Here is a 15,792-nt window from a genome sequence, read left to right on the forward strand (position 1 = left end):
TCCATATTAAGATACCTCCCCCCCAACCCCTTTTCTTTGAGACAAGGTCTTGCTCTGTCACCCAGGCTGGAGTGCAGTGATGTGATCTTGACGTACCGCAGCCTCTACCTCCTGGACTCAAGTGATCCTCCCACCTCAGACCCCCAAATAGCTGGGACCACAGGCACGCAGCACCACATCTGGCTAATTTTTGTATTTTTTTTTTTTGAGACGGAGTCTCGCTCTGCCGCCCAGGCTGGGGTGCAGTGGCCGGATCTCAGCTCACTGCAAGCTCCGCCTCCCAGGTTTACGCCATTCTCCTGCCAGCCTCCCGAGTAGCTGGGACTACAGGCACCCGCCACCTCACCCGGCTAGTTTTTTGTATTTTTTAGTAGAGAGGGGTTTCACCGTGTTAGCCAGGATGGTATCGATCTCCTGACCTCGTGATCCGCCCGTCTCGGCCTCCCAAAGTGCTGGGATTACAGGCTTGAGCCACCGCGCCCGGCCTAATTTTTGTATTTTTTGTAGAGATGGGTTTTCACCACATTGCCCAAGCTGGTCTTGAACTCCTGAGCTCAAGCAATCTGCCCACCTTGGCCTCCCAGAGTGCTGGGATTACAGGCATGAGCCACCACCTCGTCTGGCCTCCCCCTACTTTTTTTTGGTATGGGGTCTTGCTTGGTCACCCAGGCTGCAGTGCAGTGGCACCATGACAGCTCACTGCAGCCTTGAACTCCTCGGCTCAAGTGATCCTCCCACATCAGCCTCCCCAGTAGCTGGGACTACAGGTGTGTTCCACAATGCCTGGCTAATTTTTGAAACTTTTTGTAAAGATGAGGTCTTGCTATGATAGCCAGGCTAGTCTCAAGCAGTCCTCCCCTCTTGGCCTCCCAAAGTGCTTGGATTACAGGCATGAGCCACTGTGCCTGGCCAAGATACCCATTTTTAACAGGATTTTCCTCCCTCTCACTGCTAATAGCTATGTAGACCCAGACAAGGGCTTTCAGGTGAGAAAAATTAAAGCAAGTAACTTTAGTTTCGACTCAATCCAAATAATATGAATACCTATAATGTGCAAAGTATTGTGCTATAAAGGAGCTTAAGATTTGATAGGCAGATAGTTCATCTGGAAGCATTCCAAGATTCTATGTTGTACACCTAAATAATAGTCCACAGTGATTGCATTTTATTTATTTATTTTTTTGAGACACAGTTATGCTCTTGTTGCCCAGGCTGGAGTGGCCAATCTCGGCTCACCACAACCTCCACCTCCCGGGTTCAAGCGATTCTCCTGCCTCAGCCTCCCGAGTAGCTGGGATTACAGACATGCGCCACCTAATTTTGTATTTTTAGTAGAGATTGGTCAAGCTGGTCTTGAATGCCCAATCGCAGGTGATCCACCTGCCTCTGCCTCCCAAAGTGCTGGGATTACAGGTGTGAGCCACCGCATCTAGGCCTAGTGATTGCATTTTAGCTGGCTTGCCTAGAAGTGAACAGTTCCCCCTTCTACCTTCTCTATGCTTCTTTCTGCAGTGAACCTCCAATTTTTGCCAACTATTTTGTTTTAACCATTGCCAAAGAGGTTGAAAAAATTTTTATGAATAGTTGACAATTTGTGTGTGTGTGTATATATATACACACACATATGTATGTATATATTTTTTAGATGGAGTTTCCACTCTTATTGCCCAGGCTGGAGTGCAAAGGCATGGTCTTGGCTCACTGCAACCTCTGCCTCCTGGGTTCAAGCGATTCTTCTGCCTCCGCCTCCAAGGAGCTGGGATTACAGGCACCCACCACCACACCTGGCTAATTTTGTATTTGTAGAGATGGGGTTTCACCATGTTGGCCAGGCTGTCTCAAACTCGTGACCTCAGGTGATCTGCCTGCCTCAGCCTCCCAAAGTGCTGGGATTACAGGCAGGAGCCACTGTATCTGGCATTTAGAAATATTTGGTTTGCCGGGCGCGGTGGCTCAAGCCTGTAATCCCAGCACTTTGGGAGGCCGAGACGGGCGGATCACGAGGTCAGGAGATCGAGACCATCCTGGCTGACACGGTGAAACCCCGTCTCTACTAAAAAATACAAAAAACTAGCCGGGCGAGGTGGCGGGCGCCTGTAGTCCCAGCTACTCAGGAGGCTGAGGCAGGAGAATGGCGTGAACCCGGGAGGCAGAGCTTGCAGTGAGCCGAGATCTGGCCACTGCACTCCAGCCTGGGCGGCAGAGCGAGACTCCGTCTCAAAAAAAAAAAAAAAAAAAAAAAAAGAAATATTTGGTTAATTGTCTGTGTTCATTGTTTCATCAGCAGAACAGCATTAACAGTGAGCTTGCAAACTCATAAGCTACAAACCTTAGCCCCGGATCATTTAGACTGTGATCACTCTGTGTTGGGGGCATTTTCATTATTATCATCTGCTTCTTTTTTCTTTTTTTTTTTTTTTGAGACAGAGTCTCCCTCTGTGCCCCAGGCTGGAGTGCAGTGGCTCGATCTCTGCTCACTGCAAGCTCCGCCTCCCAGGTTCACGCCATTCTCCTGCCTCAGCCTCCCGAGTAGCTGGACTACAGGCGCCCGCCCCCGCGCCCGGCTAATTTTTTGTATTTTTAGTAGAGACAGGGTTTCACCGTGTTCGCCAGGATGGTCTCGATCTCCTGACCTCATGATCCGCCTGTCTCAGCCTCCCAAAGTGCTGAGATTACACGCGTGAGCCACCGCGCCCGGCTATCATCTGCTTCTTAATGGAAGATATTTGTTCATTTAACAAATACTTAATTAGCACTTATATGACAGATATATTAACATACCATTTGCCCCATCTGAGGAGACAAAATCCTATGAGAGGCCTTTTATGGATTAATGCCTCACTTTCAAAACACAGATGTATGAAAGGTCAAGTGAAAGTTGTGTCTCTTCTGCAGGCACACCCTATTCCCCCTTATTCCAGACTTACTCATTTAATGATGTGAAACAAACTTGAGGCGTTTAGTTTTTCAGAGATTTCAGAAATGGGAAGCCACTGATGTTGCCTTTTACTTTGGAAATGTATATCGGCAATTCGGATCGTCAGAAAGATGTCTGCCTCATCTCTGGAATATCTAAGTCTACTTATAGAAAACAAATCTTTAACAAACATTTGCAACCACATGAGATTTGGTGCAGTTGAATTCACCTTAGTATTTTTAAAAGGTGTAACACTTTTCTAAAGAAAATGTCCCCTTGCCTTTTCTTCTTCTGCTTCTTTTTTAAATAAATAGAGACCTTGGGCGGGCATAGTGGCTCACACCTATAATCCTAGCACTTTGGGAGGCTGAGGCAGGCAGATCACTTAAGGTCAGGAGTTTGAGACCAGCCTGGCCAACATGGTGAAACCCCGTCTCTACCAAAAATACAAAAATTAGCCGGGCCTGGTGGCACATGCCCGTAATCCCAGCTACTAGGGAGGCTGAGGCAGGAGAATCGCTGCAACCCAGGAGGCAGAGGTTGAGGTGAGCCGAGATTGCGCCACTGCACTCCAGCCCGGGCAACAAGACGGAAACTCCGTTTAAAAAAAACAAAAAAAAAAAAACAAAAAAAGAAAAAAGAGGACGGGTCTTGCTGTTGTCCAGGCTAGTCTCAAGTAATCCTCCTGCACTAGCCTCCTAAAGTGTTGGGATGACAGGTGTGAGCTACTGCACCCAGCCCTCCCTTGCTTCTTGTGTCTGTTACCTTTTTCTTCCCAAATTTCCATGTGAGAGCTAAAATTGTCTTCTTTTTTTTGAGACAGAATCTCGCTCTTGCTCTGTCACCCAGACTGGAGTGCAGTGGCAATTCTCCTGCCTCAGCCTCCCGAGTAGCTGGGACTACAGGCATGCACCACCACGTCCGGCTAATGTTTGTATTTTTAGTAGAGACGGGGGTTTTCACCATATTGGCCAGGCTGGTCTAACTCCTGACCTCAGGTGATCCACCTGCCTCGGCCTCCCGAAGTGCTGGGATTGCAAGCGTGAGTCACCGCGCCTGGCTTCTGTCCACTTTTCAAGGCCATCTCAAATAACTTTTTCTTCAGGCAACTTTCTCAAACCACTACAATTTTTTCCTAACTTTTCCAGAATTCTTCCTTTGTTTAATCCCACTTTTTACTTCACTTTCATTTCAGGAGCTAGGAGTATTTTTAAAAAGGCCCTTTGACCTCAAAGGATACACGTGGGTGAAAAACCAGCTTCCTCTAAATTTATTTTTCACTCACTAGGAAGAATGCTTTACTGTTAATAGCGGGTGGAAAGAAGGGACACTGAGTATGAAGAGCTATCTGTACTACTTAATATATCTTTTGATCTACTCTGAGAATGACGCGAGCGTAATCTTCACATTGGAAAATCACGAGAGGAAAAAAACCCTTCGGAGATCTACAGGCACAATGAACCCTGTCTCCACGCTGTTTGTAGCAGCTGTCTCAGGAATCTTCTCCCTAGAATGAATGTAGGAGAGGTATGGTGGGGCGGCAGCTGCAAAGCAAGGAATCTTTCCCGTTCCTCGTCGACTCGGTCCCCTCCCCTCCCTTCCCGAATGGTGGCAGCTGCCGAGACATCCCAGTGGAAATCTCCGAGTCTCCGCCGAGAACGGCGGGCGGGCAGCAGCTGAAAGCAGCCAGGGGTGGGGACTCCTCGCTCCCATTGGGCAGGGACAGCAGCCTCACTGGCTCCAGCGCCGTCACCTCTCTGGCTCGTAGAGGTCCCTCAGGTGTTCTTCTCCAAGTACAATGACACACCTTGGCAACGCGGGGCGGGTTCCCTCGCGCCAAGGGACCCAACGGTAACTTAACAACAGCAGGAGCGCCAGAATCCCCGCCTCAGGACTTGCAGAAGCACCTTCCGAGGTCCGAGAGTGGGAGGGGGGGAAGTATAGGCCCTCGAACGGAAGGGTCTCTCCTAGCCGGGCCGCGAACACACGGTGTGCTACTAGAGCAGCGCTCCCACTGGGTGCGCGCCCTCGCGCCTAGTGCAGCCGGAAGCCCGAGCCCAGCGCTCCCGCTGGCTCTGGGCCCCCTAGGCCGTCCGCGCGCCCTCACAGCGCCCCCGCCGCGCGGCTGCCTCCGCCTTCGCGCCCTCCCGCCCCGCGCGCTCGCGCTCGCGCACGCGCACGCGGCGCCCGGCAGCCCTCGGCGCTGTCATGGCGGCCGGGAGCAGCTTCAGTGGGCACAGGAAAGCCGCGCGAGCCGTGGCGGGGCTAGCTGTGGCAGTAGCATCCTCACCACTCGCAGCAGCCTCAGCCGCGGCGTCCGTAGCGCCAGCAGCGGCTGCTTTTGCAAAGGCTGAGCGCAGGGGCGGGGCGGGCCAGGAAGCCATGGAGTTCTGTGCAGCCGCGGACTCCCGGGGAGCGGACTAGGGAAACTTGGAGGCTGCGACCAGGTGCACTGACCTCTCTGTCCTCCCTTCTCTCCCTGCGGTCGCCGCCGGGTTTCTGTGGCCGCTCCCCTCCCTTCCTGCCACCACACACACCTCCCCGCCTCTTCCCGTCGAATCTCAGGTGCCTGAGAGAGGTACTTCACTCCTCCCACTGGGCCGAGCATTTAGAATAATCACCGCCCCCTTCCCCCGCCTTTTCCTGCCCTGGATCTCCGCCGCCACCTCCGTCTCGCTGCTCCTGGGCGGGGGGTGAGGACGAGTCCGGAGTATCTGGGTGAGGAGGAACTTTCTACCTCTGTGATAGCTTGTGGGCCCCCTTCTTTCCTCCGATCCCTCCTTTCTCCGCGACAGTTTCTCTTTCTGGTGCACCTGTGAGGAGAGGTTACCCTGCGCCTAGAACCTGCACGAGAGTGGGGGAGGAGTGAGCCTGTGCGGGGCCTCTTGGACCTGCCTTCACCCAGAACCCAGCTCTTTGAGCCGGGGAGAAGCGGGTGGCTAGTAGTGGGGTGCCTTTAGTAACTTATTTGACCGACAATAACTATTTCCCTCTTGTCCCCTCAAAACCCTAAAACAAAACCTAGCCTATTTAACATATATTTAATCTTCCAATAGGGTTTGGCGTTGTTGTCAGCCTCGGGGAGAGAGATTGGACAAATATTCTCCAAAAGGAGGAGGGCGACGCCAAGGACTTTCCACATCAACTGCTTTGGGGTTTCTCCACAAGTTGGAAGAGAGACCCTTTCGTTTTGCATTGCGTGTGTTGTGCTCATTGCCAGTGCAGCGACTGCTGTCCAAGGGTGACTCTGAGTTGTCCTTTTTGCTAGCAATGGCTAGCGAAGACAATCGTGTCCCTTCCCCGCCACCAACAGGTGATGACGGGGGAGGTGGAGGGAGAGAAGAAACCCCTACTGAAGGGGGTGCATTGTCTCTGAAACCAGGGCTCCCCATCAGGGGCATCAGAATGAAATTTGCCGTGTTGACCGGTTTGGTTGAAGTTGGAGAAGTATCCAATAGGGACATTGTAGAAACTGTCTTTAACCTGGTAAGTCGATGAATATTTTATAAGCATATACTCTTTTCAGTGGGTTGGGAAACAAGACCTTGAAGCTGGAGCCATGTGCTTTACTCACACTGATGGTGACTTTTTTCATGTATAGGGCCACAAAATTCTACTAACCTAAATGAAACAATTTCATCTATTTTTTAGATTGAAGGGAATTGTGCAAACTTAGATGATCCAGGTTTTGTGGAAGTGAACACATCACTTTTGTGCTAAGGAAATAATTGTTGCTGTGAAAGTATTGAGGGGAGGTTCTAGCGGAGGAGTTATCTCTATTTTTTTTTTTTCTTGGCATGTGTGCCTAAGTCTGCGTTTCCCTCTACCACTTTAAGTAAGTTCTTGTGACCTTTTTTTGACTTGAGAATTAATGTCTTTGATTCAGTCAAAGTTATGTTTTGCTACAATAAGTTTAAAAATTTTTGTTTGTAGTACTGATGCAAGATTAATTTGCTGCAAAGTTAGTATTTTTAATTTTGACTAGTTTTATTTTTAGTTGTGACTAACAAAAGTTAAATTGGGGATGAATTTAGGATTACATTTAAAGTAATCTTGTGAAAATTGAATGGCAATATGAAAAAAGGAATTGAAGCAGATACAGTATAATCTTTGTGTGTTTTATAAATTCATGTCTAGCAGTAAAGCATAGTCATTGGAAATTGCTGATTACACTAAGATGAGCTATGAATGCTTTTTTTGGGCGGGGGTGGGAGGGGGATGAGGCCTCTGTGTGTTGCCCAGGTTGTTCTCAAATTCCTAGGTTCAAGCTATTCTCCTGCCTCAGCCTTCTGAGTAGCTGTGACTATAGGCATGCATCACTGTATATGGCTTAAATTGTTTTTAAAATGAGGTATAATTCATATATTATACAATTCTACCTTTAATTAATTCATTAACTTATTTATTTATTTAGAGATGAGGTCTCACTATGTTGCCTAGGCTAGTCTTGAATTCCTGGGTTCAGGTGATTCTCCCCACTCTGTCTCCTAAGTAGCTGGCACTACTGGCATGCGCCATTGTGCCTCTCTTGGTTATAATTTATAATGGAGACTTTTTAGATTTCTTTATTCCAGTCTCTCTTGCTCATCAACTTAAAAAATCAAAAGGAAATCTGGCCCTAAAATACTTCCCCCTTTTCTACCTACCCACCTGTGTTAGAGGATAACAGGACCAAATATAAACGTGCAGTAATTGTAATAACTGTTTAGCACCTTTCCGTTTGCCTCTTTTCAAGGTTAGGCTTGTTTTATTCTGGGGCAGTTAATTATTTCTTTCACTAGACCTTCACTAATGGTCTGGTCACCTGCAATACAACTTGTAGAATAAAAAGTAGCTAGATGAAATTCTGGCTGGGCGTGCAACTCCTGTCATCCCAGCGCTGCAGGAAGCCAAGGTGGACACATCACTTGAGGTTAGGAGTTCGAGACTGGCCTGGCTAACATGGTGAAACTCCATCTCTACTAAAAATACAAAAAAACTAGCTGGACACGCTTGCTTGAACCCAGGAGGTGGAGGTTGCTGTGAGCCGAGATTGTGCCACTGCATTCCAGCCTGGGTGGCAGAGTGAGAGACCGTCTCAAAAAAAAAAAAAAAAATTCACTTAGTTTGGGAGCATGAAAACTTTGAACAATTGGATATTTCTATGTCAGTTTATTGAGAGTTTACGTATAAACATCTATAGACACACACATACATATTTAAAAAAACTGCATGTTATGGAAATGTTCAAATGTATGCAAAAATAGAATAGTATAATGAACTTAGGTATCCATTGTGCAGCTTCAACAGTTATCAACATTTTGGGGATCTTGTGTGTATGCATGTGTGTGGGCTTTCATATGTAAGTCTGAAGAAAATAAATGGTAAATTGATTGCTTTACCTCAAAATAGACTTGAAACATTTCCTTTCTGATTTTTTTATTCTTTTTTAAAACTTCATATGCCTTCAATGAGAAACAGAAATCTGTAGTAGTAATATAATCCATAATTAGTTGTTTGTGTGAAGACACACAAGGAGGATTGGAACTCCTGTTCTTTAGAATGTGCTGTGTTGGAGTGGATGACCAAATGTGAGTCATTTGCATTTTTATCATTAAAGGAAATCCAAATTCTATAGCAGTAGTTTGCTTATATGCTTCCTGGAACTGTAGACATGGTATAGATTTTAAGGTCATTGATTAAGTCCTTCAAAGCTGCTGTGTATTTGCAGGATAGTGGGTGACTGGATAGAAGGAGAGAGAAAAGTCTGTTCAGTTAGTTACCTCTCAATATCATTCGCTTGTCAGGTAGGGCAGGGAAAGTTGCCGAGAATATTAGGTAGTAGTTTCTCCCCTTCCATTGTCCCTTAAAATACTTTTCATGCTCTTTTGTGGATTATCTGGGGTTTTGGCCACTCAAGAAAATCTTTGGAAGCAGCTGCGCACAGTGGCTTATACCTGTAATCCCAGCACTTTGGGAGGTTCAGTTGAGGCCAAGAGTTGGAGACCAGCCTGGGCACCATAGTGAGACCCTGTCTCTACAAAAAAATAAATAAATAAAAAGTTAGCTGGGCATGGTGGCATATACCTGTAGTCCCAGCTACTTGGAAGGCTGAGGTGCGAGGATCCCTTGAGCCCAGGAGTTTGAGGCTACAGTGAGCTACAATTATGCAGAGCAACACCCTAAAAAAAAAAAAAATGGAACCAAAGTCTTGGGATTATGTAAATTAGTCCATCTCAGTGTTGTTAGTACTGCTGTACCTAAATATTTCCTAGTTGATAGTCTTTTTTTTTTTCTTTGAGACAGAGTCACAGTCTGTTGCCCAGGCTGGAGTGCAGTGGCACAACCTTGCCTCCCTGCAACCTCTGCCTCCTCAGTTCAAGTGATTCTCCTGCCTCAGCCTCCTACGTAGCTGGCACCACACGCGTGTACCACGAGACCTGACTAATTTTTGTATTTTTGATAGAAACGGGGTTTCACCATGTTGGCCAGGCTGGTCTCAAACTCCTGACCTTAGGTGATCCACCGGCTCAGCTTCCTGAAGTGCTGGGATTACAGGCTTAAGCCACCGTGCCTGGCCTAAATATTAGCTACTTAAACAATAAAGTTTATACTGTTAAAATTGAACAAGTTCCTCTCCTCCAGAGGTGTCCAAATGGTACATGGTAGAGCCATATAACTTTTCCAGAGTTTTTTCTTTCTTTTTTTGTTTTTTCTTTTTAATTGAGAGGGAGTCTCACTCTGTCACCCAGGCTGGAGTGCAGTGGTGCAATCTCAGCTCACTGCAACCTCCGCTGCTTGGATTCCAGCAGTTCTTGTGCCTCAGCCTCCCCAGTAGCTGGATCTACAGGCGCGTACCACCATGCCCAGCTACTTTTTTTGTTATTTTTAGTAGAAATGAGGTTTCACAATGTTGGCTAGGGCTGGTCTTGAACTCCTGACCTCAGGTAATCTGCCTGTCTTGGCCTTCCCAAAGTGCTGGGATTACAGGTGTGAGCCACTGTGCCTGGCCCAGAGTTTTTTCTTAAGTGCTACCTCCCAACTTTGCTAATGTAGCTTGACCTTAGTCTGTTATAAATTACTTTGAAATTTACTACCCTGTTTATAATTTCTTTTGCAAGTCTGTTTTGCGGATAAGTTTTGATTAACAGTATACCAATGTAGTCAAGTGTTTCAAACTTCAGGTCAACTTGTACATTTTTCTTGTTGCAGTTTAAAACCATTTTCTTTTGTCTTCATCTGTATTTTAAAGTAATTTGTCAGACTTTTAGGCCCAGAATAATTAATATATGTTGGCATGTTTTCAGGAAATTGCTGCTGAGTTTAAGGCTTCCATCAGGTATTTAAAGGTGTTCAGTGCTACTTAATTCAAGAATAGTGTTCCCCATGGGCTGGTGACAAATACATACTTTCAAGATTTTTTTTTGTTAAGTAATTACAGTCGCCCCTTGATATGTGGGGGATTGGTTCCAGAACCCCTAGTGGATACCACAATTTTCAGAAGCTCCAGTCTCTTATATAAAATGGTATAGTATTTGCATGTAAGTTACATGTATCTTCCGTATACTTTAAATCATCTCTTTAAAATTTTTATTTATTTAATTATTTATTTTATTATTATTTTTTGAGACAGAGTCTCGCTCTGTCGCCCAGGCTGGAGTGCAGTGGCGCCATCTCGGCTCACTGCAAGCTCTGCCTCCCGGGTTCATGCGATTCTCCTGTCTCAGCCTCCGCAGTAGCTGGAACTACAGGCATGCACCACCATGCCCGGCTAATTTTTTGTATTTTAAGTAGAGACGGGGTTTCACCGTGTTAGCCAGGATGGTCTGGATCTCCTGACTTGGTGATCCGCCCGCCTCGGCCTCCCAAAGTGCTGGGATTACAGGCGTGAGCCACCACGCCCGGCAGGAGTGCCAATTGTTGAAAGGCTGTTCTTTTCCCGTTGAATTACCTTGGCACTTTTGTCAAAAATCAGTTGACCATAAATGTAAGGATTTATCTGGACTCAATTCTTTTCCGTTTATCTCTATGTCTATTCTAAAACCAGTACCAAATTGCCTTTTGATTACTGAAGCTTTCTGGTGAGTTTTAAAATAGAGAAGACCTCTTTATTCTTCTTTTTCAAGACAGTTTTGGCTATTCTGGGCCCTTTGCATTTCCGTGTGAATTTTAGGATCAGGTTATCAATTTTTGTAAAAAAGCAAGCTGGGATTTTACTAGCTGTCATGAGTAGATATTGTTGGTTATATATTGATGTTAATGATAATTAAAATAAATTTGGGTGAATTGGTGAAATTTTAACACTTTATAGTTTCCTAGAAGTGACAGACTTGATAATTTAGCTTCCCGCAAGCATACAGTTTTGTTGACCTTTGAATTGATTTATTTTAAACTGAGAAATCATTTGGGAACTGGAAAATCAGTTTTTTTTCCTGTTTGTGAATTAATAGAAAAACTATTTATTTCCCATACTGACCTAGTTGAGCCAATCTGTTATATTCACCTTTTATAAAGCATCCCTTTTCACACACATATTCTTGAAAATATTTTAAAATAGTTTTTATATGGTTGAAACAAAAATGTCCACCTGGTGAAGCTGGGCTGGCGTGTCATCAGGCCCCCCAATGATATGTGCAGACACCTACTGTGGTAAGCAGGGACAGGGTGGTTCCCAGGCCCTGGAATGATTGGGTGAGGGGCATCAGTGGCTGTGCTGTGCTGCTGCTACTGGGGGTCAGCAGTGGGGGACACATGCCCAGCTTGTGCCTCAGTCCTGGTGGTGGCAGCCTGTTTCTTTCTTCTGCCTGTGCACCAGCTGCTGGGTCCCAGGACAGTGCTCAGTCTGTTGTGGGCTGGGTTGTCAAAATGGTGCCTTATTGTAGCTGCTTAAGACTTAGGGGGATTATGGGACCCAGTGCAATTTTCCTCAGTGGAGTAGTGCTGTTGCGCCATTTCCAGACAGATCCCTATGTTAGTTTCCATGAGGTCCTAGGGGCTCCCCAATGGCTGGAATTGCAGGAGTCCACAGTGGGAATGTGGACCACAGGGAGTCTCTCACTTACTCTTTCCCCACAGTGGGGATCATCTCTCGACTCCCAGCCGAGCTGGCTGTCTTGCTTTCCTCCCCTTCCTTGCTTTAGGTGTTTCTTGTCATTTTTTTATTGAATTCCAGTGTTCTTTCTTGGATTATCTATTCCAAGTGTGATCACTCACTATTTTGGTTATTCCTAGTGAAGGAGGCAAGTAGGAGATGCCTCTAGTCAGCCATCATGAAGTCCCTGACAGTTCATAAGTTTTAAATTGTGTGCAGCTCTGAGTAGTGTGATGAAATCTCAAGCATTCTGCTCCATCCTGCCTAGGATGCAAATCATCCCTTTGTCCAGCATATCCATGCTCTATGTATATGCTACCTGTCATTTAGTCACTTAGTAGCAGCCCTCTCCACTGTCAGATTGACTGTCATGGTATTGCAGTGTTTAAGTAACCCTTATTTTACATAGTAATGTCCGGGAAAAGAGTAGTGATGTTGGCAATTTGGATATGACACAGAGACATTGTAAAGTGCTTTTTTTAAGTGAATAGGTGGAAGTTCTTGACTTACAAGGAAAAAAAAATCATATGCTGAGGTTGATAAGGTTTGCAGTATGTACAAATCTTCTATCCATGTAATTGTGAATTATACAGATGCTCCTTGACTTGATGCACTTACATTTATTGTTAAGCTGAAAATATTGTAAGTTGAAAATATTTGTTGATTTATGATAGTTTTGACTTTTCAACTTACAATGAGTTTATTGGGATGTAACTCCATTGTTAAATTGAGGTTTGTGCTGAATACTTATTGCTTTCACACCATCATAAAGTTGCAAAATTGTAAGTCAAACTGTCAAAAGTTGGGAACTGTGTGTATTGTTCTAACTGTACTATTTTATTACCAGTTATTGTTGTTAATCTCTTACTGTGCCTAATTTATAAATTAAACTTTATCATAAGTATGTGTGTATACCAAAAAAACATAGTGTACATAGGGTTTGGTATTATCTGTGGTTTCAGGTATCTACTAGGGGTCTTGCAATGTATACCCTGTAGATCAAGAGGGACTACTGTTTATGTTTAATAAGAGTAGAGATTTTTGTCTGTTTTGCTTATTGCATCCCTAGCCCCTAGAAAGGGTACTTGACACATAGTATATGCTTAGGAAATGTTTATTACCAGAACATATGGGTTAAGTTTGCCTGGAGCCTTAGGGGGTATATTATACCTGAAATTCTTTTTTTTGGTGTTTTAAATTTGTTCATGCCAATAGTGTAAATTTGGACTTCAAAACCTATGTGAATAACATCCCAGAATTTTACTATCTCAGAGGAAACTTAAAAATAATCAACAGTGACCAGGCACGGTGGCTCATGCATGTAATCCCAGGACTTTGGGAGGCAGAGGCAGGAAGATTATTTGAGCCCAGGAGTTCAAGACCAGCCTGGGCAACATAGTGAGACCCTATCTCTGTTGAATTAAAAAAAAAAAAAAAAAAAAAAAAAAAAGGAAATCAGCAGCCCAGCCAAAGACTAGTTATTTGTAATTTCCTGTGCCAGGGAAGTTGTTTTGTGGGGGAGAGGAAGAATCTACTTTTTTACTGAGGGTTAACCTTCTGAGGATCCCATATTTATGTAGAGATTTTTATCTCTACTTCCCCATCTTGAGTAAATACTTTTTTTTGTTTGTTTCTAAAAATGAAATAAAATTCAAGCCCCCTAGTACTAGCTTCCTCTTTCTTGCCCCTTCAGCAGTTGTAATAGAAGTTCAGATACTTATTTTTCTGTTTCTTCTTCACTTTAGGTTTGGGGATTTTCCTTTTTTTCTTTCTTTGCAAACTCAAGCTCAGTTCTACATTGAAAAGTATTTTTTGTTATATTTACCTAATACTTGCAGGCATTTGTAAAGTGATGATTTTTTAGGTTATGTTAGTTCATTATCTGCTGGAAGTCTAAGGTATAACAAAGTGATGAATACGTGATAGCCGTTGAATAAATATAGGACCAACTTAAGCTACAATTGACCAAGTGATTTTTCTGCCTAGGAATACCTTAGTTAATTTCAGATAATGGAGTTCTAGTGTAGATCACTGAAGACATTGTAGGAAGAGTGCAGTGGTGCGATCTCAGCTCACGGCCACCTCTGTCTCCCAGGGTCAAGCGATTCTCCTGCCTCAGCCTGCTGAGTAGCTGGGATTATAGGTGCCTACCACCACACCTGGCTAATTTTTGTATTTTTAGTAGAGATGGGGTTTTGCCATGTTGGCCCAGCTGTTCTCGAGCTCCTGACTGACCTAAATGATCTGCCCGCCTCGGTCTCCCAACGTGCTGGGATTGCAGGTGAGCCACCACACCTGGCCTGAATGAACTTACTGATTGGTATTTTTATCCTTTCTGGTAGATATTTATATGCATACTTCTCTAAGTACCTTTTCAGTAACCTTTAAGGCATTAGCACAAAAGTACCTTTTCAGTAACCTTTAAGGCATTAGCACAATTTCTTCTATACTTATTGTATTGGCTTTGAGAAAGACTTGATGTATTTTTGTTTTGCTCTTGTCATTACTGGAGTAGGAGTAAAATATTCTTAATTGCAAATCAAAGTCTGTTACATTCTATTGGGACCACTATGTAATTTAAGTTCTTATTTCTAGCTGGAAATGCCAATTAGTTGGTTATGGATGAGGAAAACCCTTCTTATGTAAATCTGAAGACATGATATGGAACAAAATTTTAAGAATGATTTTGCCTGAGACATGTCAAATTTTGACTCTAATGAGCCTGTTTTCAGCTAGCTTCTCTACTCCCTGGCCCCACAGGGTATATTGTTGGTCAAATGGAATAACCTATGATTTTTTTTGTTTGTTTGTTCTTTAGCAGAAGGTGGAAATTTCCACAGATTCCCTCTCTGTCCTTTCACCTATCGCACAAGTATCATTTTCTTTACTGCTTTACCTCTTAGTTCCTTGCCCCTTGGGCTGCTGCTTTTCCTTGGGATCTGTATTCTATTCTGCAGTTAGAAGCTTCCTTGGCATCCTGCGTCAAGTAAAAAGGCCTGTAAAAATCTTTGTTTTCAGTCACCTCAACATGAGTAGATCTCTGTTTTGTTTTTATGGTACGTTTGCTACCCTTTATGGAATGATAAAAATTAGCATGATGGCTTTGGTTTATATATTGGAGATTTCAGTGATTGGTTTGGAAACAGTTGGGATAGCAGTCTACTTCCTTCCCTTTATTTTAACCATCTTACCAGATTGACAGATTTTGTCAGATTTGTCTATATTCTATTTCAGACCATATTTTAGCATCCTATGATGGTTAAAAGGAGGCCAAAAGTTGACCAAGTCTATAGTACCTCAGGTCTGTGTACATATTCTCATAAGGAACACGCAACCTCGATCCCTCCTTTGTGCTCCTTTGAGGGTCTAATGCCACCACTGATCTGACAGGAGGTGGAGCTCAGGTGGTAATGCTCGCTTGCCTGCCGCTCATCTCCCGCTGAGGTGGAACAGTTTCATCTTGAAACCATCTGCCCGTCTCTGACCCCCATTTTGTGGAAAAATTGTCTTCTATGAAACTGGTCCCTAGTGCCATAAAGGTTGGGAACTGCTATTTTAATGTATAATTTCAAGATTCTGATGACCCGAAAGCACTCTTAATAGACTATTTTCAGTTCTACATTGTAAATAATTTAGGTAGATTTGCCTGTGTGACTGTAAAAAATGTAGTTTTCAGGAGTTCAAGACCAGCCTGGTCAACAAAGTGAGACCCTCATCTCTACCATAAAAAAAAAAAAAGCACTTTTATATATTTAAAATGTTTTAGTTATATATATTAAATATACTGGGAAAAATTTAATGTAGA

General features: G+C 44.3%; 2 protein-coding genes across 8 annotated transcripts in view; one reads left to right on the forward strand and one right to left on the reverse strand.

Moving 5' to 3' along the window:
* RPS3A (ribosomal protein S3A) overlaps positions 1-15,792 on the reverse strand; it is a 1,130,248-nt gene that overhangs the window by 74,489 nt on the left and 1,039,967 nt on the right. The window lies entirely within an intron of this gene.
* Positions 5,110-15,792, forward strand: part of LRBA (LPS responsive beige-like anchor protein) — a 758,453-nt gene continuing 747,770 nt past the window's right edge. For 2 of the 3 annotated variants that reach the window (XM_050791166.1, XM_050791168.1), the window contains exons 1-2: positions 5,403-5,635; positions 5,974-6,403. In XM_050791166.1, coding sequence (XP_050647123.1) covers positions 6,188-6,403 — 216 coding nt within the window. In that variant the 5' untranslated portion in view covers positions 5,403-5,635; positions 5,974-6,187. Of the gene's footprint in view, positions 5,365-5,402; positions 5,636-5,973; positions 6,404-15,792 lie in introns of those variants that run through there. The other variant, XM_050791167.1, reaches the window with a different exon arrangement.

This window comes from Macaca thibetana, chromosome 5, assembly GCF_024542745.1.
Source record: "Macaca thibetana thibetana isolate TM-01 chromosome 5, ASM2454274v1, whole genome shotgun sequence".
Taxonomy (NCBI): Eukaryota; Metazoa; Chordata; class Mammalia; order Primates; family Cercopithecidae; genus Macaca; species Macaca thibetana.